The sequence below is a fragment of the Cylas formicarius genome, unplaced genomic scaffold (genome assembly GCF_029955315.1).
Source record: "Cylas formicarius isolate icCylForm1 unplaced genomic scaffold, icCylForm1.1 PGA_scaffold_9__14_contigs__length_23061073, whole genome shotgun sequence".
NCBI classification, from domain to species: domain Eukaryota; kingdom Metazoa; phylum Arthropoda; class Insecta; order Coleoptera; family Brentidae; genus Cylas; species Cylas formicarius.
In genome coordinates, this window is record NW_026844365.1 from 607837 (window position 1) to 628749 (window position 20913).

At 38.3% G+C, this 20913-nt stretch overlaps 2 protein-coding genes across 3 annotated transcripts in view; one reads left to right on the top strand and one right to left on the bottom strand.

Annotated features, from left to right (window-relative positions):
* Positions 1-576: 576 nt before the first annotated feature.
* Positions 577-6060, bottom strand: LOC132707054 (serine protease HTRA2, mitochondrial). Its single transcript, XM_060678698.1, has 6 exons — positions 5831-6060; positions 3049-3551; positions 1605-1985; positions 1368-1551; positions 871-1081; positions 577-816 (listed from the first exon to the last, which is right to left on the bottom strand). Exons 2-6 carry the CDS (start codon positions 3361-3363, stop codon positions 648-650), a joined length of 1260 nt encoding a protein of 419 aa, XP_060534681.1. The 5' UTR covers positions 3364-3551; positions 5831-6060; the 3' UTR covers positions 577-647.
* Positions 6061-8771: 2711 nt separating this feature from the next.
* The window catches only part of LOC132707109 (GTP-binding protein REM 1), a 28495-nt gene continuing 16353 nt past the window's right edge, over positions 8772-20913 (top strand). The window contains exons 1-3 of one of the 2 annotated variants that reach the window (XM_060678800.1): positions 8772-8920; positions 8993-9285; positions 16057-16077. In XM_060678800.1, the coding sequence (XP_060534783.1) occupies positions 8772-8920; positions 8993-9285; positions 16057-16077 (463 nt within the window). The remainder of the gene's footprint in view (positions 8921-8992; positions 9286-16056; positions 16078-20913) is intronic. The other variant, XM_060678801.1, reaches the window with a different exon arrangement.

A 20913-nucleotide genomic window follows, 5' to 3' on the forward strand; every position in this document is an offset into this window, starting at 1 on the left:
AATTATTATTTGAGTAGACATCTGTCTGGCGATTACTTTTAATCCAGTCTGCGTGTTTTGTATAAACAAATATCGTCGTCCCTAGAAATCTGACGTCAGCCGTCGGCTGCTTAAGTTTAACACAGGGTCTAGATGTTATACCAATTTAAAAAATCATCAACTTCAATGGGCATCTGACTTCAGCTGCTTCGCGTTTACTTTTAACGCGGTGGTGTATAAAAAAAATTAGGCTCCAGATATCTGACGGCAGCTACATGGCACTTATTTTTAACCCAGTCTCTGGGTCTAATGTCATCAATATCAATATCGTCCCTAGACATCTGATTTCAGCTGCTTAGCGTTTACTTTTAACGCAGTGTCTGGGAGTTACATAAAAAAAATTATAATCTTTAGACATTTGATGTTGTCCACTTGGCACTTACGTCCAACCCGGTGTCTGGGGCTTATCTCAATAAAAATAAAATTATTGTGACTTCTGAAGACGCCTCCGTGAGTCTCGTGTTATGTTATGTGGTTAAAGAAATCAAGATCACCCCTTCCCCCATTCGTTAGGTGCAGATTTAGGTTAATCGGGTGTCTAGGTTGTAAATAAATAAACGATTATCGACATCTGAACGCTAATTTTATTTAATTTTGCTGAAAATATATTATATCAAGGAACTCGATTTGGTGCTGAGCAACACTTTTTTCTTTTTCCCCTTGTTGATGAGACGTATCTCCAAAGCGTTCTCTTCGCTCGCCACGTACAGTTCGGCGGCGCTCTTTACGGGCACCCCGTTGACGTGAGTTATGATGTCCCCTACTTCGATCCCACTTCTGAAACAAAAAGACCTTCTTGCGCCGCCGTTGCGGTTTCTCAGCGGTACGTACGCGTCTGCTGGTGTGCCCGGTATGATTTTCCATACAAGCAATCCCTCGGACACGTTCTTGGGCACTTGGTCGTTGGTTTTGCCCAGTTCCTCCAGCAGCTCCGCCGTTATGGATATCGTGGTCAGGCCGAAAAGCGTTTTGCCGCGGTTAGTGCCGGAGGATAATTTCGACATCCGATACTTTGAATTTTCCAGGAATTTTTTGGCGTATTCTGCGAGAGAATGACGTTACCTATGTCGGTAGCTAGTAGACGCAAGGGCCAGAGGCCGATACGGTTTGAAAACATTTCTGATGACTCCTAGATGCGTTGGAAATGAATGTGGGTCCTAGACATGTTGGAAAGTAACGTGGAATATGACCAACTATTTAAAATATCAGGCCAAAGCAGTTGTACTGGTTCCTAGATATGTTAATGTGTGACTCCTAGTTGTAGATAAGTATGGAACTGAGACCAGGTTAAAGAAAGAGCACCTAGACGCGAGACCCTTACATCTTACCGACAGGAATGGCGAACGATATGCCCGAAGTCAGTCTCAGGTTGTTAATACCGACTACGTTGCCGTCCAAGTTCACCAAAGGCCCGCCAGAGTTGCCGAAGGTGATGCTAGCATCGGTCTGGATGTAGGTCATCGAGTAGTTCCTCAGACCCAGTTCTTCGGCCGGCCTGTTGACGCTGCTGATCTGAAAACCGAGAATCGTGCGCCACTGAGGTTCGACACAGGTGACGCCCTTACAATTCCGACCGTAACCGAGTTGTTAAGGGACAACGGACTGCCCAAAGCTACGACCCACTCCCCCACGCACGCGTCCCCGATCTGGCCCAGTTGCAGGCAAGGCAATTTCTCCCTGACGTCGAGCTTGAGGAGCGCGAGGTCCACGTTCAAGTCGGCGTCTTCTACGCGCGCCCTGTACGTTTTACCGTCGCCCATAATGGCCGTGATCGTACTCTGGGGCTTGCTGAGGACGACGTGGGCGTTGGTCAACGCCCAGCCGTCCTCGCTGATGACGAACCCGGACCCGTTGGAGGTGATTTGAGGGTCGCCGGTTTCCGGGTCCTTTTGGTGAGGGTCGCGGAGTTCCAGGTAGAATACCGCGCCTGCGCACTCGTTCACCACCTGAAAACATTCCTCACCAAATGGGTTTTCAAGGAGTCTAATAGATGTTTGGTTATTCCTCGTTTACCAGGTGGATTTGGACCGTTTACAGTCAATGTGGTATAAGTCCAGTGTAATTTTTATGTACAACTAGTCCGTAATTAATTTCTTGAAAAATTCCTATGTTTCGTACAACTTCAAATCGAATTGACAGAGGTAGGTGGCTTAACGGATGGTTGCCGATCAGTAGTCTGTTATTTCTCATTTGTCGAGACTGTCAATTTTTAATTATATTTTTCTTACCTATCCATTTTTTTCTTTCTGTGGTTATCTCAATTTTTTACAACAATGATAATGTGATATGTTGGTATGTTTTATACAATGCGATCAAATATGTTAGAGCAAGTAAAAAAAAAAGAAACTACGCCGATGGATTGTACGAAAAAAATTATAAAAGAAAGTTTTCCAAATTCTTCAATAACTTAAAAGACAACGGAGATAGACGGGCGGTCCAAGAATCGATAGTTTTGGATTTTACGACTCTCTATCTCTGTCAATGTCAAATTCATTTCGCATGAAATGAAAAGAGAGGATTTCCTTTAACGAAAAAATCTTCAAAATGCGATTAAAAACATTATTTTACCTACACAGAACGCTAAAGTTTGAAAATATCGCCCTGAGGCTTTGTATCAAAATGCCAGGCCAATTATTTACGAAAAATATAAAGACAAGGAGCAGTTGCTATATACTACGCTATACCACGTGCACAGCATAAGTAAATACTATCAGTATCTTGTAACTTTGACAACGTACTTAGTGTAAAATTAAATTTTGTGTCTTGTAAGGAGTACTTGTAAATAAAAAAGGATTAAAATGAAGTATATCTTAAGTGATTTTTTATTTTTTTTAATTGAAATTAAACGATTTTAACGGTTATCCAATATTCAAAATGATGCCAGTCCATTTATGGCTAATAAATATGTGATCTAATTCGCCAAAAACAAATCTATGCATTTCTTTAATTAACCTCTAATTGTCTCGAAACCAGAGAATATGGACTTACAGCACGGCGGTCCACTTATACCTTCTTAATAAAGTTGTACTTGTCTCTAAAACCTTCCTCCTTGGTTTCCTCTTCGTTCTGCCTGACGTGTTCTTCGAGCACCGCTTGGTTCGATGCCGGGCCGTTGGAGGGCAGCACGTAGTCGAAATTCTGGATCGGCTCCGTCTTACCGCGGTAAGCGTTCCTCACGACGACGTAAGACGCCAACAGGGCCGCGGCTATCCCGAAAGTCCCGTACAAATTGACCTTCTTCAGGATTTCCTTGTTACCGCCCGGGTAATTCCTGCGCCCGCTCAAGGCCCTGCGTCCCACCAACAGCATTTTGAAGATTTTCATGCTGCCGTTTTACACTGCGAATTTTGAACGTATTTTCCGTTTGAAAACTGTCGGCTGACGCTTATATCGTCGTCGCCATCTGTCGGCCGCAAACCGCACTAAGGCTTCGGAATCTGCGTCGACCGCGATGGCCGTTTCCCGCGTCGCCGGCAGGTAGCGCGGCGAGTCGCTCAAAGAGGAAAGAGCGGCTAAAAATAATCGTAAAGTTTGAAGACCGTTCGAAACTTCTTGCAACCGGGAAACAATGGCGGAAGTTTCTGCGCGGGGCCGGGAGGTAAGTGCATTTCTCTCGGCGGCATTCGGTATCGATTTCGCCTAATAATAGGGAACTTTGAAAAAAGTTTTTCCGCTTGGTTGGTTAAATGACGTCAGATACGTGGCGACGCGTATTATACAGGGTTTCCAAATGTTAAATACGAAACTTACAGACAATTTTGTTAAAAGGAAGGGGAATCGTTCATCATTTATGTTATTTCATTAAATCTGTAAAAGGTTCTCTAATATTTTTTTTCCGAAAAACACTAGTTGGTAACTAAAAACTAGACACAGTTCAGTGAGACGTAAATAATCAAAATATTATTCGTTCACGTCACTGATTTGCTTAAAAAAACCTACATCTGCACTCATTTATGAGCAATTTTTTTTAGTCCGTCACATGGTTTTCAGTTAAAAATAAAACCTAATTTCTCTGCATATTGTCATTTTAAGAGAACAGGTTTTTACTTTTTTAAGCGGATTAAAAAAAAAAACAAGATACTAAACTTCTTTAGAAATGATTGGAGATTGTAAGAATAATATTTATCTTAAGAGAAATCAGTGGCGTACCATCAATATCTGCCAAAATATACAGGTGAAGTTCGTTGAGTCCGCCACTGGTGTATTTAAAAAAAAAATGTGGTACACTAAATAATGCCTCTTGATACATAGATACATAGCGCCCAATTTTCATTAAAATATCCAAAAATATATTTTTGGATTTTTTAATGAATGGATGGATGGATGGATGGATAGAGAGTGGGAATGCCTTAAGCCAGTATCTTGCTCCCTCGATTTTCAGGTTTAGATTTGTTAACTCCCTCAAATATATGGTAACTTTTTTATCTTTCCTTCTTCGATCAAATTGTCCATGAGGCGAATACCTCTACTAACTCTGATTTATTTATATGATCATATGTTAAAGCCTAGCCCTAGTAAATCATCAGTGGTATTGCTTCGTCCAAATCGATTATGTTCCCTTCGTTAACAGGCGCAAGAATCTGGGTCTTACATTGGATTCTGGGTCGAAGTTTGGATAATCGCCATTATCTTTCATAAGACTCTAGGAAGTTTCTTTGTGATACATTGAACTGCAGCAGTGTTTTTATGCCTTGCTTGAACAATATCGAGAAGTTTCGTATACAAAATATACAAAACTCATGGCTTAGCAATTACATTACACCACATCTCAGAAAGTCAGACTGGTTGACGATGTTGTGCAAGTTAAAAATTTTCTTAACATGGAATATCCCAGCGGATGGATAGGGAACGGCGGAACTATGGATCGGCCAGCCAACAGCCAACAGTACTTATGAAGGAAAATTGATCCCTCAAACGATCTTTTAAACTTTTGATTTTAACATTTTATATCATCATTTAGAATAACAATACCAAATATTATTATAAAACAAATTTTATTATTATTTATGATATTTTATTTTAATTATTATTAATAAGCTTAAATAATTAAATTGTAAAATTGTCGTCATTTATTTTTTTTTAAGATTTTTTTTTAAATATTCACTCCGCCCATTTTAAATCACAGAAAATATTATTATTACAATTAAAAATTATAATAATAAAATATTAACCAAAAAAACACAACTCAACAACATAAAATTTGTTTTGTAATAATATTTTGTATTATTATTTTAAGTTATCACTGATAAAACCTTCAATGCAGTTCGAGATGCTCGGCGCAATTTATTTTGTTTAAGCTAATGACGAGGAGTGAAATTTTCTCCCGAAATTTTAAACTTAAATGTTGAAAGTACGTGATCGACAAAAAAACATGTTTTTTTTTTACCAAGAAATCAGTTAAATTTTCATTTGGTATACAGACATGACCATGGATGGATTTATCTCTTACGGTTGATTTTTAATCAGTTTTTTAATTAAAAGTGCTTAAAATTTTCATCAACATTTCAAAAAATCTTTGGGGGATCAATTTTCCATCATAAGTACTTACAAAAAATATATATACATTAAATTTTTATGATCAAGCGGTAAATGTCAGTCACAGTACCATTTGAAATTACATAAAAAATTGCTAACTAGAATATAAAGTTTGTTATTCTATTAAACACATATATGATATACAGGGTATTCCATTTAAAAAATATATGATATAGCCTTATATGTCAGAAAATTGATGGTGTTTTATTTTATACGTCACGTGGCTACTAACCCTACATTTTGCTTGTTTGTTTACCTCGATATCTGTAAAAACAAAAAAGCCACAGCCAATTAAAATGCTATCAAGATAAATTGAAAGCACTTTTTGAACACGCCTCGTATTCCCGGCAGTGAAAACAACATCTGGCGAAAATCGAAAAGAGACGGCGCTTTGACATCTGCGCGACAAGAATTAGAAAAATAAAAGTATACGAACGCAGTTCCCTTCGGTTCAGGAAGTGGTTTTTTAACCCCGTTCGTCGACAAATGGGTTTTTCGGGCCTTTTTCCCCGTCAAGCTGCCAAATTAGTTCGCGGAAACGCCGCTTTCCCGCGAACCGCGAGCTACGAACGAGAGTTCACCGAAAATTAGGTCACCCTGTATAACAGGAATAGACCGCACTTGCAGCGTCCCGTGCAATAGGTGAATGTCGCGATACGTCCCGAAATAATATAGTATTTCGGGGTAGAGTAACGACGTGGCCGTTTGCGACGTTGCCACGTCCATTCTTCAGCAAGGTTTCACGTCGAACAAGATTGATTTCAAAAAATCCTGGCCGTGCGAAGCCTCTTCCCTGTACTAAGGGCTACCCAATCTACGCTACGCAGCTTTGCATTTTAAAAGTGCAACAACAGCTCCATGAACTTTGAAGAGTGGCTATTAGGAAAATAACCTGACCCCAAAAACAACTGCAATTGGTCCAAAACTTACTCTAGCTCATCGACAAACACGCCTACGTTTTGCACCGGATTATCTGAACCCGACATTGGTCCAATGGGAGTCTGTTCTGTTCTCAGATGAAACCAGAATAAAATAAATAACCAAAAGTTCAGGTTTTCACGAAATTATATATATTTACATGACAATTGTTTCGACAACGCCGTAATGTAATATCTAGAAACTACCTGTTACTATATACACCGAAAATGACAATAAAACCTTAATTAATGTTGTGAGAATTTAAGTTTAATATTGGAGAGGTATTTAAATCTAATTGATCGTTAAGCAATCCATTCGAAAGTCTCATTTTGTTAATCTCCATGGCTTCCAATAAATTTAATTTTCGACTTTTTGTGGTCGTATGTAAAATATCAAAATTGTCTTCAAAAATGTGTTTTTCTTAAGTGTGTAGCATAGTTTTGGTTAGTTTTGGTTAGTTTTGGTTAGTTAAGTCTAAAAAATTAATAGATTAATCTCGATAGTGAATTTTATACGATTATGTAATGAGGTAATGCAATTTAAAAAAGAATTCAATTCTCTGTCTGGTCCAACAAAGCAAGCAAAGACCTCATCCACGTATCTATACCACCATAGAAAACATTTACTTAAAATCTCGGCTAACGAAGGACTAAGTGGGTTTCCAATAATCAAACCTTCCTTGGGAATTTAAATCTGTCCATTATATTCAAAATAATTTTGGTATAAAGATACTATTAAGCAATTAAGCAATAAATGTTTGTTTAAATTAGAATCGTTAATGTACTTAATTGCTAATTCACAGTCGATCCCTAAACAGTCTAATTCTCTATTAATGTTCGAGTGCTGTAAGTTAAAGTTGAAACCTTTTTCCAGCGGGACCAGAATATGCCTTTTTGGTAGCGACCGACGAAAAAAAATGCACCAAAGACCAGATGAGCCATTTGCAGAATGCTGCAATGAAGCTGGGCGCACGAACCGACCCTGTTTTATTTTCGATCCTGCTTAAACCAAATTAACTTATCTTTGGCCGTTTTTTATTTACGACTTGAGGATTATTATTATTACAATTATTATTATTATTATTACAATACACTCTGTATATAATTTTAAAAATATTCGAAGAAGAGATTATAGGCAGCAATCTTCCACGTTTCCTGGTCCATGAATTTTTCAAATAAAGTAAACTGTTTTCGTAAAAGTAAATGACGTCATCGCGTCTAGATGGAGGGCCAGAAATAACAATAATAATAATAATAATACATTTATTGTCAATGTCAAGCAAAAAAGGAGATGAGAGCAATTAAAATTGTTCCACGTTCAACCCCGATAAAATAATATACACCAACTATTTTAAAATTATTAGTTCGCATGAGATAACTACAGCAAAAAAAAATGTGTACGTGTATATAAATATTAAAAATTGGAGAGAAAATTTTAGGACTGAACTTACTCGAAAATCACTTGCAATTTGCTTGTTGGCTGAACATTTCTTCTTATTATTTTTTTTAAATTTAATGGTGATAATGCTTTTAAAGAGAGAAGAACTGTATTGTAAAGTTTGCAAACATTATAGGAGAAGCTTCTTTGAAAAAAAGACGTCCCGTGTGCTGGTGGAGAGATAAGACCCCTAAATCTAAGGTTCAATCTATGAACATCTGTCCGATATGTTATTTTATTTATCTAGTAAGGAGGACTGTTATTCAACAAGATAACTTTTTATTAGCTTTATCGCAAACCCGACATAGTTTAAAATAGCTAACAGGAGTTCGTGACATATAGCGTCGAATGCCTTCGAATAGGCGAAAAGCACCAAAACGGATCACTGACCCGAATCTATAACAGTCCAAAAACGCGAAAAAAAGATGGATATCGGCGTCGTTATATACGAGGCAAATTTCAATTTTGTAGCTCCAACGGTTCGAAAGTTATTCAGGAAAAACCAAAAAACGAAAACGGAGAACGGACGAACAGACAAAAAAAAATTTTTTTTCGACGGTGATCATTTCCGTATCAACGGCGATTCCGTAGGACTCACCGTTACCGAGATATAGAATTTTTATACGAGCGCAGATACTTTCGAAAATTCGATTTCAAGCTTGGCTCCAGAACCGTGCCCTGCGGTACACCATACCCCTTATTTAAAAACAAAAACTTCACAATTATCGTAAATTTCCCTTCGGTTGGGCATTTCGGGTGCGCGACGCGGCAACGCCGCGTTCTCTCTCGCCGACGACGCGCTCGCTTCGGCGGCGTCGCGACGCCGTCCGTCAGTTACCGCAATGACGGACGATAGGCCGCATCCGACGCCCCGCAGCTCTAAGGGTCGTTCCGCGTCCATTTGCGCCACCGGTAGTACGAGTATGGAAGCGATTTCGCCAACGGTCGACGGTACCCCTCCGTACCAGAGACGCAGACGCGCCGCCGCCAGGTACGTCGCGACGCCCGCCGTCTCCCCACTATCTCGACTGATCCGCGTCGTATTATTATTAATTTTTTAAAGGTCGCAAAGCGCGAGGGTGGCCAACAGGAGGTCGGTACGTACCAAGATGGCGCTGCCCCAAGGGGCAGCGGACAAGAGTCAGAGCACCAGCGAGCCGAAGCTGACCGAAGATTCCACCCCCGACGTGTCCCCCAACATCAGACGGAAGGGGTCCCAGAGAAGAGGTACTTCGGTGTACCAGAGGAAAAGTACCGCCTTTTTGGACGTCCCGGAAACCCGGAAACAGTGTACCGCTGACGTCGAGGAGGACGAGGACTCGTACCGTTTGAGGAGTTTCAGTTTCACGTCGAAAGGTGAGTCCTCGTAGGACCAGTTGGGCAGTGTGTAGAACGTGCATAAAAGCTTAAGCTAAATCACCTCAATTAGCTTCGAAAAAATCCGGGTTATAAGTGTGAAATTTTTCTAAATTAAAAAAAATAATTTAAAAAAATAAGTTTACAAAAAAGAAAATATATTGCTGCCCAAATAGCGGTGTAATTATTTCGATAAAACCTAGATCAAAAATTGCTGATCAAACTAGAACGCACAGAGAAGCTGAAGTTAAGTGAGATTAAAGCACATGCTTACAGGAAACTTGGTGACGAGAAATAATCAAAAATATAAGTGTTGTTTCGATAAAAGCTAGATTAAAATTTACTAGAGCGTACATAAAAGCTAGATGAGTTTTCGGCATAAGCTAGAAAATAATCAAAAATAAAAGTGTTGTTTCGATAAAAGCTAGATCAAAATTTACTAAACCAACTAGAGCGTTCATAAAAGCTAAGGCTAAATTAGTTTTCGGCATAATCTTGAAAATAATCAGAAATATCTGTGTTACATCAATAAAAGCTACATCAAAAAATATTAATCCAACTAGAACGACAAAGAAGCTGAAGCTAAATTAGTTTAAGAAAAGAGTAATGAAAATAATTCGAAATGTAAGTGTAATATCGATAAAAGCTACATCAAAACTACTAATCAAACTAGAACGGCAAAGAAGCTGAAGCTGGATTAGTTTAAGGAAAGATTAATGAAAATAATTCAAAATCACCAAAAATTGCTAATCAGAGTAGAAGGTACGTAGAAGCTGAAGCTAAATTAGTTTAAGGCACATGCTTGTAAATAATCCAAAATTTAGCTGTTGTGTCAATAAAAGCTAGATCAAGAATTGCTAAACGTACAACGTGCATGAAAGTTTAAAACTTAAACCCGAATACTTGGAGAACCAATAATGTTCTAAATAAAATACATGAAAATATATTTTCCTTCAGAATTTTTAACAATTCATTTTTCATTAATGACCCTGACGAGCTTAGTTGAACGAGTTGTTTTTCAATAAAAGCTAACCATTTTTTTTTTAATTTGCGAATTTCGAGAAAATATTCGAAATGGCTTTAAAAATAGAAAAAAAATATTTTGAAAGAAAAAAATTAAATTGCGAAAAATTTTGAAAAATCAAACACATTGGAGATTATCAAGATCTAATGCATGCTTAGTTGAATGAGTTGTTTTTCGATAATAGCTAACGATTTTTTTTCAATTCAAGAATGTAGAGAAAACATTCGAAAATTTTAACTCAATTTTGAAAAATCAAAGACATTGAAGATGGCAGTCTAGGTTTGAGGAGGCAATCTTATCCAAGTTGAATAAGTCATTTTTCAATAAAAGCTAACCGTCTTTTTTATTCAAGAATGTTGCAGTAAACACAAGAAAATAAGGGAAATGTATTTACAAAGATGATGATGGTATTTCACAGATCTTCTCACCATAGTTTAGACATTATTTCGATAAAACCTAAAATTTTGAAGTCGTTTGAGGACGAAGAGTCACAGTCGTAAAAATAAAAAATAAAGAAGTTGGCTTTTAAATAAAAGCTAAATCAAATTTTAGAAAGAAAATGTTAAATAGATTTTCTTTTTCTTCTCCGTTGTCCGTTTTTTTTTTTCGAAAACCAGCTTTTCCTCCGTTCTCCGCCTAAAGAGGCGGCGTACCTTGACTTCGACCTGTGCCTCTCGAAGACCCGCGTCGTCCGAAAATAACCGCGAGAAACTTCGAATTCGACTCCCGCTCAAACGATCTCTCCGAACCATTAGTTTCTAAATTTAAACGCGGCCTTTTTTTTTCGATTTCGCGGGATTCGGATTACGCGCCGAAACGCTCGTTAAAATCTCGAAAATTTCCATTCGCCGAGCCGACTCGCGGAACCCGAAAAACTGGACCTTTTTCGGACGATTTTCCGGTGCCCTAACCTCACTTTTCTAGTGGCGGTTAAAAATAAAGCGGTTTTCCAGAATTTTTGGTGACGACGCCTCTCGTTTCGGCCTTCCGCGAATTATATTTCGAGTTTCGCCAGTCAACCAGTGAAAACTCGGACGAGAAATCGTTTATCCGCGCTGTCGTCTGTTCTCTGTTCTCTTTCTTTTTGAAACGCGATAAATGTTGAACCTTTAGAGCAGCGCAATCAAACGCGGACCCTTTTTTAGTCCTCCGTCATATCCAGAAGCCTACCGAAAATGGCGGTGATCCGCCTGCGGCGGCCATTTTTTCTCAGATTTTCAAAAATGTCGCGAAACGTTATAAAATTCGAAATTTCGCCGGAAGGTCCGCTATTTCTGAATAATTTATTCTAACAACGAACAATTTTCAGAGCTCATTATATTTTTGTCTATAATTAAAAAACCCGGTATATAATCCAAAACATACTTAAAATAAAAGTTGTAGCACGGGATCTCCTGCGTCTTGTAACAATTTTGCCGATCGGGTAAACAGTTTTTGAGAAAATAATTTTTTGCGGGAGTCAAAATAATCAAAAGAAATTTTTCAAACATTTTAAAAAAATACTTCGCGACATTTAATGACGCCCGGTTTCAACAGTTTAAATGCCGGTGTAGACTACTACCTCTCTACCTAACTTGAAGTGGATAGCTGTTAATTTTGTTATATTTCTTTATATTGCACTTAATATCTTGAACACACTGTACGATATATAAAAACCTTAAATACAAAAGTTTTGACTGACATCTAAATCACCGCCTTCTAGTTATGCTCAATTTCAGTTTTTTTTCACCGACGCACCCTGTACATTTTCAAAAAATCATCAAGAATAAAGGGCCCAGATCTCGCGCGTGTTTTGGTTGAAAAATCCTTTTGATCGTATATACCGTTTCTGAGATATGATTTTTTCTCGATACCTTGCCAATTCGATTTTTAATTTTTTAAAAAATTTTCCCGACTCCCCAGCCCTCCCGAGTTTGAATAGGTTTTTGTTAGTGAACTAAACTCTATATTTATACCAATTTTGTAATCGATACCTGCAAATCTCGGACACTCATCGTGTTTCATATTGATGTACGAAAAGGAGACGAAAATCGTGAAAAAAAGATGGACGCCACTGTCTGATCGCGGCCATTTCTTACACGGTTATGTATCTCGTGGGCCGTTTAAAAAGAACCAAATCTCAGCGCGCTGACTTAAGCAATTCGAAAGTTATTCACGTTTTTCTGAAGCGTCGATAGGGAACGGAGAACGGACAAAATTAAACAAAAAAAATTTTTTTCGATCCTGATCATTTCGCGTATGCTTTCGAAAAAGTTTTATAGATATTTTTATACAGGGTGGACGTAAAAAAAGACGATTGTGTAAGTAAGACTGTTGCAAATGCGCGATTTGCGCCCAAGGTCGTTTCAAGGTTAAATGCGTCCCGCGGTTTGTTGTTCGTTCCTAAATCAGTCGACGGGCGCCGAAAATTTAAACCCGCGCTCTTATAACAAACCGAAATTATGATTTTTCCTCTGCCGGCTTTTGTTTATTTTCCGCGGGCGTGAAAAACGTTTGTTTGAATTCGTGTCGATAGTAAAATTTTATTACGCCACCGGCCGAAATACGCGAAGCCAAATTTATTACCGCCCGCGGCTTCGTAATGGCGGGCGCGTTTCGAATTCGAAAATTCTGTTCCCCGTTTTTAGATCGATGACCAAAATCTGACTGAAAAATGACTCCGCGTGCAAATAACAAAAAAAAACTTAAATGATAATAATGTCTGGTCATGAAATGACATGAAATGAATCTGTGATAAATAGCAGGTCACGTCACTTTTGGATTGACGACCAAAATCTGACGTGAAATTGACTTCGCGTACAAATAACAAAAAAAATCCTTAAATGATAATAACGTCTGGTCATGAAATGACATGAAATGACTCTCTGATAATTAGCAGGTCACGTCATCTTTGGATTGATGACCAGAATCTGAGGCGAAATTGACTTCGCGTGCAAATAAAAGAAATCGTCAAATGATAATAACGGCTGGTCATGAAATGACATGAAATGACTCTCTGATACGTCACGTCATTTTTGGATTAATGACCAAAATGTGACGTGAAATTTTCTTTGCGTGCATTTTTGACCATGCCGTGATTTGATGACCATAAAACCAAATTATGAAAATATGACGTCTGCTAATATCAAAGCCGAAGTGAATGTGGAAGTCTTTTCTGTCATTTAACGTGAGGTTTTGGTCATTTGATGTCCATAATACTAAACAACCAAAACCTGACATGAAATTGACGCCCATTGTCATACAAATAACACCAAAATCGTTCCTATGATGACATTATTGTTTTGCGGACATAATAGAAGATGACCAAAATCTGACTTGAAATTGACGGTACTATGGAAATGACAAAAAAATCACTACATCATTAGCAAATGATACTGACGCCCTTTGCCCCGTCAAAATGACCAAATGGTGACGTAAAATTAATTCTAATGGTCATGTAAATGACAGAAAAGAAGTGACGTGGAGCTCGTAAAGTAAAGTCTTCGTTTTCGTCCTTACTCGATATTTCGTGACCATAATTCAAAATAACTAAAATCTGACTTGACATGCTATGGAAATGACAAAAAGAATGACACCTTTCACCTCTGACCCTAACAAATGAGATTCACTTCATACTCACTGACGTCATTCGACCAATTTAACTGTCATAGGTGACAAAAAAAGTGTTTCAAATCGATGTTAACTTCAATTCTCATGAAAAATAATAAATGATACGGTTCGTCTTTAACGACAGATTCACTTCATATTAACCGCTTCTGACTCATTATTTCTCTTACAACATAGAGCCACTTAAATGACATCATTCGTCTTTGACATTAGTAAGCGATGGATTCACTTTATATTAATAGGTTTCTCATTCTCACAAAGTATTTGAAATCGCGGACTTGACTCTGGTTCTCATAAGAATTGACAAAATGTTATCATTCGTCTTTGACAATAGCATGCGATTCATTTCACACTAATAGCAACTGGCGCGTCATTTCTCGCTCTTTGGCAAGGTATTTAAAATAGCAGACTTGAGGCCCATTTTCATAAAAATAACAAAATAGAGTCAATTAAATGAAGTAATTCGTCTTTGACATTCGTAAGCGATCGACTCACTTCATATTAACGACTTCTGCCAATATCATTTCTCGTTATTTGGTGGATATAATATAAAGCATGTAAAATAGCTGACTTAACTCTGATTCTCATAAAAAAAATGGTGTCATTTAAATGTTATCATTCGTCCTTGACATTAGTAAGCGTTTCCATTAATGGTTTCTGATAAATCGTTTCTCGTTCTTTGGTAAAGTATTTGACATCGCGGACTTGACTCTGGTTCTCATAAGAATTGACAAAATGACATCATTCGTCTTTGACATTAGTAGGCCATAGATTCATTTCACACTAATAGCAACTGGCGCGTCATTTCTCGCTCTTTGGCAAGGTATTTAAAATAGCAGACTTGAGGCCCATTGTCATAAAAATAACAAAATAGAGTCAATTAAATGAAGTCATTCGTCTTTGACATTCGTTAGCGATCGACTCACTTCATATTAACGACTTCTGCCATATCATTTCTCGTTATTTGGTGGATATAATATAAAACATGTAAAATAGCTGACTTAACTCTGCTTCTCATAAAAAAAAATGATGTCATTTAAATGTTATCATTCGTTCTTGACATTAGTAAGCGTTTCCATTAATGGCTTCTGATAAATCGTTTCTCGTTCTTTGGTAAAGTATTTGAAATCGCGGACTTGACTCTGGTTCTCATAAGAATTGACAAAATGACATCATTCGTCTTTGACATTAGTAGGCCATAGATTCATTTCACACTAATGGCAACTGGCGCGTCATTTCTCGCTCTTTGGCAAGGTATTTAAAATAGCAGACTTGAGGCCCATTGTCATAAAAATAACAAAATAGAGTCAATTAAATGAAGTCATTCGTCTTTGACATTCGTTAGCGATCGACTCACTTCATATTAACGACTTCTGCCATATCATTTCTCGTTATTTGGTGGATATAATATAAAACATGTAAAATAGCTGACTTAACTCTGCTTCTCATAAAAAAAAATGGTGTCATTTAAATGTCGTCCTTGACATTAGTAAGCGTTTCCATTAATGGCTTCTGATAAATCGTTTCTCGTTCTTTGGTAAGGTATTTGAAATCGCGGACTTGACTCTGGTTCTCATAAGAATTGACAAAATGACATCATTCGTCTTTGACATTAGTAGGCCATAGATTCATTTCACACTAATTGCAACTGGCAAGGCATTTCTCGTCCTTTGGCAAAGTATTTTAAATGTTATTATTCGTCTTTGACATTAGTAAGACACATTGACTTTTTCTGAAACGTTATTTCTCGTATTGGATGATAGCATTTGTGAGAGATTTCCTTCCTTCCAGAATAATTAAAATCTGAAATGACAAAAAGATGTATTTTCATCTTCAGTCAGGTTAATCCAAGGCACTTAGTGGCAACTTAATGACGTCAATTCTGTGTTCGGTAGTTTCTTTTTTAAATCTCGGAATGCAAAAGTATTAATTATTTACTTGGCCGTTTTGCGTAACTAAACCACCGACGAGCTTAGTTTTCATGTCACCGTAGGGTCATATTGTTTTTGATCAGCAATACGGGTTCTATCTCGTTATCTGGCGCGTATAGCGCTTATCGCGCCCAAAAACACGCACGGCACCAGCTTTACGTCGACCGATAAGAAACGAAAACAAACGAATAACGCTTTCTGTTTTTCTAGGGATTTTCGCGAAACACGCGGGTAAGTCGAGCGATGAGTGTGGTTTGACGTGTGCCGTTTCGCAAATGTCGCGGTCGCCTTAATCGGAACGAGTTTGGCCGAAAGGGGCCGCCGACGCTGCTCGTCAGGAAATTGCGAGCCCCGCGCACGGCCCCCCTCGGCAAACACCGACCGCAATTAGCCTGAACTAACGTCGCCGCCGCCCCCTCTGCCCCCGTGATTGCGTTAGTGCCCGCTTCGAGTGACAGAGCGCCATTTAAAGGTCGCGATATTACCTTGGGCTGGATTTTTGGTTTTCCAGCCTCCAGTAGTAATATCAGACGGTCAGGGTCCACGCCCCCACCCGACTAATAAAAAACGACAAAATTGAGTCACTTAAATGACACGAATCGTCTTTGACGATACATTCACTTCATATTAACGGTTTCTGATGCATCATTTCTTTATAATGCAAAAAAATTAAAATAATAATAATAACGGCCTTACTAAAAGAGGCTTTAAACAGCAGCAGCGCGAACTTGACTCTGATTCTCATCAAAAATTTCGTCTTTGACATTAATAGGCGATATTCATAGTAACGACTTCTGATATATCATTTCCCGTTATTTGCTGGCCGTAATATAAAGCTTGTAAAATAGCTGATTTGACTCTGATTCTCATAAAAAAAAACAAAATGGAGTCATTTAAATGTCATCTATGGTCTTTGACATTAGTAAGACATTAAGGGCTTCTGATACACCCTTTCGCGTTATTTGGTGGCCATCGTGTAAAATATCTGACCTGACTCAAATTCTAACACAAAAAAAAAAGCAAAATGGAGTCATTTAAATGTTAGACGTCTTCTGTAACGTTATTTCTCGTTTATTTGGTGGTTATAATATAGGATGGGGTGCAATAAATTTAAAACAGAAATAATAATAATAATAATAAATAATAATAATAATAATAATAATAATAATAATAATAATAACAAGAACCCTTATGGCCGCAGATTGCATCAAGAGATGATCCAGAAATTCCCCGAACTATCCGGTAAAACAGTGATGAATATTATGTGCCAACGAAGAGAACTATTTACAAAAAATAGATTGCCACCAGACGTTACTCGACGTATTCGCAATGAAGTAGCTGTCAGCTTAGGACACCAAATCGCTGCACAAACAGAGGAAACCCAAGACACACAAAACCAGATCTTGATAGTGCTACCTGATGATGAGCGACAGGCGGACGACCAACTACAGGGGAACATCACTCTGTTTCGGGGAATAGACCCGAATTTGAGACCAAAAATTCCCAGATTAAAAGCAAACAACAAGACTACTTCTGTTTTAAAGATTATCAACAACGCACTAACTAGACGAATTGAGCAGTGTAGGAGCTTAGCGCAGCTACACGATCTTGTATATGCTGCAGCAATTACAACATTAGAGATCCACGAGCAAAAGATCCGAAAACACAACGATCGATCAGCGCAGCTCACGACAACCAAGAAACCAAAATGGGATTCTAGGATTAGCATGAAAATAGATAAACTACGTAGAGAAATTGGAGTACTGACACAATACGTCAGCGAACAACGAACAACTGCAAAAGTCGAAAGGAAAAGCCGTGACATTATCAATAGATATACCAGTCTATCTAACCCCACTGCCACTGAGATACTAAATCTTTTGAAACAAAAACTCCAAATATATGCATATCGTCTCCGAAAATATCGTATATCTTATAATCGCAGAAGAGATAATCAATGGTTTACGAGAAACCAACGAGTCTTCTACCGCAACTTACTAAATGGCTCACAAGAAAAAACAAACGACGCACAATACCCTAATGAAGCAGCTGTAAAGAACTTCTGGAGCAACGTTTGGGATAACCCACGAAACCACAAGCATAATGCTGGATGGATCGCAATGGAGAAGAAGAAAACCGAGAAGATACCCATGATGCTACCTCCGACAATTACAATATACGACATTAAACAGACACTCTCAAAATCACAGAACTGGAAGGCACCGGGTCCGGACGGAATGCAGAACTACTGATATAAAAATTCGTTGCAACACACGCTAAGATGGCTCAACTCTTTCAAGAAATCCTGGTTGATCCACAGACATTCCCAAATTTTCTTGCAAAAGGGACAACTTACCTTCTGCCGAAATCTGATCCCCCACAGGATGATCCTGCAAAGTATAGGCCGATAACCTGTCTACCGACATTATACAAACTCTTCAGCGGTATTCTATCCGAAAAAATCTATCAACACATCTCTGAGCACAACCTCCTTGCAGAGGAGCAAAAAGGCTGTAGAAAACACGCGCAAGGGTACAAAGAGCAGCTAATCATAGATTCAGTTACTATCGAAGACGCGAAAGTAAACAAACGAAACATCTATACAGCTTACGTGGACTACGAGAAAGCTTTCGACAGCGTCCCGCACTCCTGGCTAATCGAATGTCTTTCATTATATAAAATCAATCCGCTCATTATAAACCTACTTACTAGCATGATGAGGATGTGGGAAACCAACGTTACTATCAGCTCCAAATGCCCAATGTTCAAGCCTATAAATATAAAAATAAGGAGGGGTATATTCCAAGGCGACGCCTTAAGCGCCCTGTGGTTTTGCATAGCACTAAACCCACTATCCACTGCTATAAAGAGCAAGCGAAGCGGTTATAAGATACCCACGAACCAAGAAATAAGCCACCTAGCCTACATGGATGACATAAAATTATACTCAGAAACCAACAATGGATTGAAAAGGCTCCTACGAACAGTAGAGGAATTCTCAAATGATATTGGGATGAGTTTTGGCCTTGATAAATGCAAGACCAACTCTGTTGTCAAAGGCAAATGGAGCCAGGGCCAAGATTTCCAACTTCTGCAGAGATCAGGCGGAGGCGCGATTCTACCAATGGACAGAAATGAATCCTACAAATATCTGGGCTTTCTGCAATCACAGGGAATAGACAAAAAAGAAGTTAAACGTCAATTGATTAACACCATGAAGGAGAGACTAAAAAAGATATTGAAAACATCCCTATCGGCAAGGAACAAAATAACTGCTACAAACAGCTTAGCAATTCCTGTTGTCGCACATAGTTTTGGAGTCATTAAATGGACCACCACCGACCTTGAAGATGCAAATAGGACCATTAGAACCATGTATACAAGATTCAGGGCCCACCACCCAAAATCGAGTAAAGAGCGCTTCCACCTGCCAAGAAGGCAGGGAGGTAGAGGAATCACTGATCTACGACTACTACACAGAACTCAGATTAAAAACTTTCGAGAGTTCTTTACTAAAACCGCAATGACATCGGCCCTTCACGATGCTATAAACAAATGCGACAAATCCCTTACCCCCCTTAATCTAAGCAGCATACACCTTGAAATTGACCCTGAATATAATGTGGCAAATCAGACCCAAAAATGGATGAGCAAGGAATTGCATGGCAGATATCCATTTATGCTGCAATCAGAAAATATTAATAAACAGGCGTCACTGGGATGGCTTTTACATGGGAATATTTTCCCTGAAACAGAAGGGCTTTTATGTGCCATCCAAGATCAAATACTACCAACAAGATCACATTTGAAATATGTTGTGAAAGATCCACAGATAGAAAGATCCTGCTGCAGGATGTGTGGGGAAGGCAATGAAAACATTGAACATATTACAAGTGGGTGTAAAATCCTAGCTCCTACATACTACACTGCTAGACATAATGATGTTGCGAAAATTGTCCATCGAGAGCTCTGCAAAATTGCCGGAATAAAAAAACATGAAGCTCCATACTACCAGTACCGACCGGATCCAGTAACGGAGAATGATAGAGCAAAAATCTACTGGGATAAGACTATGCTGACTGATCAAACTGTGCAACATAATAGACCTGACATCTGCCTGCTGGACAAAGATAATAATGCGCTCACGCTGATAGATATTGCTGTCCCTGCGCCTGCCAACCTGGAAAGGAAGCACACTGAAAAGCTGGAAAAATACATACCTCTATCAAACGAATTACGAAGAATATGGAACGTCTCAGGAATTCGCACAGTACCATTGATTATAGGAGCCACAGGAGAAATCCCGCAGAAGACCCTTGATGGCCTAAAACAACTGCAGATTCCCGAAAAATACTATCTTGAGATGCAAAAAGCGGCCATACTTGCAACATGCAACATAATGAGGAGGGTATTAATTATAGAAGAGTAGAGAAGAAAAAGAATGATGTCTTGCCCAACCAGGCCGACAACATTATTACTTACCGTTGAAAACGTGAATAAAAAAAAATAATAATAATAATAATAATAATAATAATAATAATAATAATAATAATAATGACAAAATAGGTCACTTAAATGTAAGGATATTGTTTTGTAAATCGAATATAATTTATTTGAATACATTTATGCATTTTAGACATATCACAAAACTGTGATGTACGACTTTTAAAACCTTAAATACAAACTTTTTAGATGTGCATACCTACTATACGACAATGCGTCAATTATTATTAGGGAAACCATATTTTCCGTTTTTTGCGATTACCGGGCACACCCTGTATAGTTTCTAGTTCAAGAATTTTCTTGGTCCCATCAACCGTTTTCGAGAATTGACTTTTTCCCGAATTTTTGCAAATACAGTTTTACCAAAGCTATATGCCTGCTAAATTTCAAGGCAATAACCTCAAAGTTCGACCACTCATCGTGTTTTTTGGACATAGCAATGTCAACCCCGGAGTTAGATCTGGGTTAAAAAAATAAAATAAAAAAATTGATCATTTCTGTACTAATGGGGGTCCCCTAGGACCTCTTATTCCCAAGATATAAGGTTCGTTGCCATGCACAAGA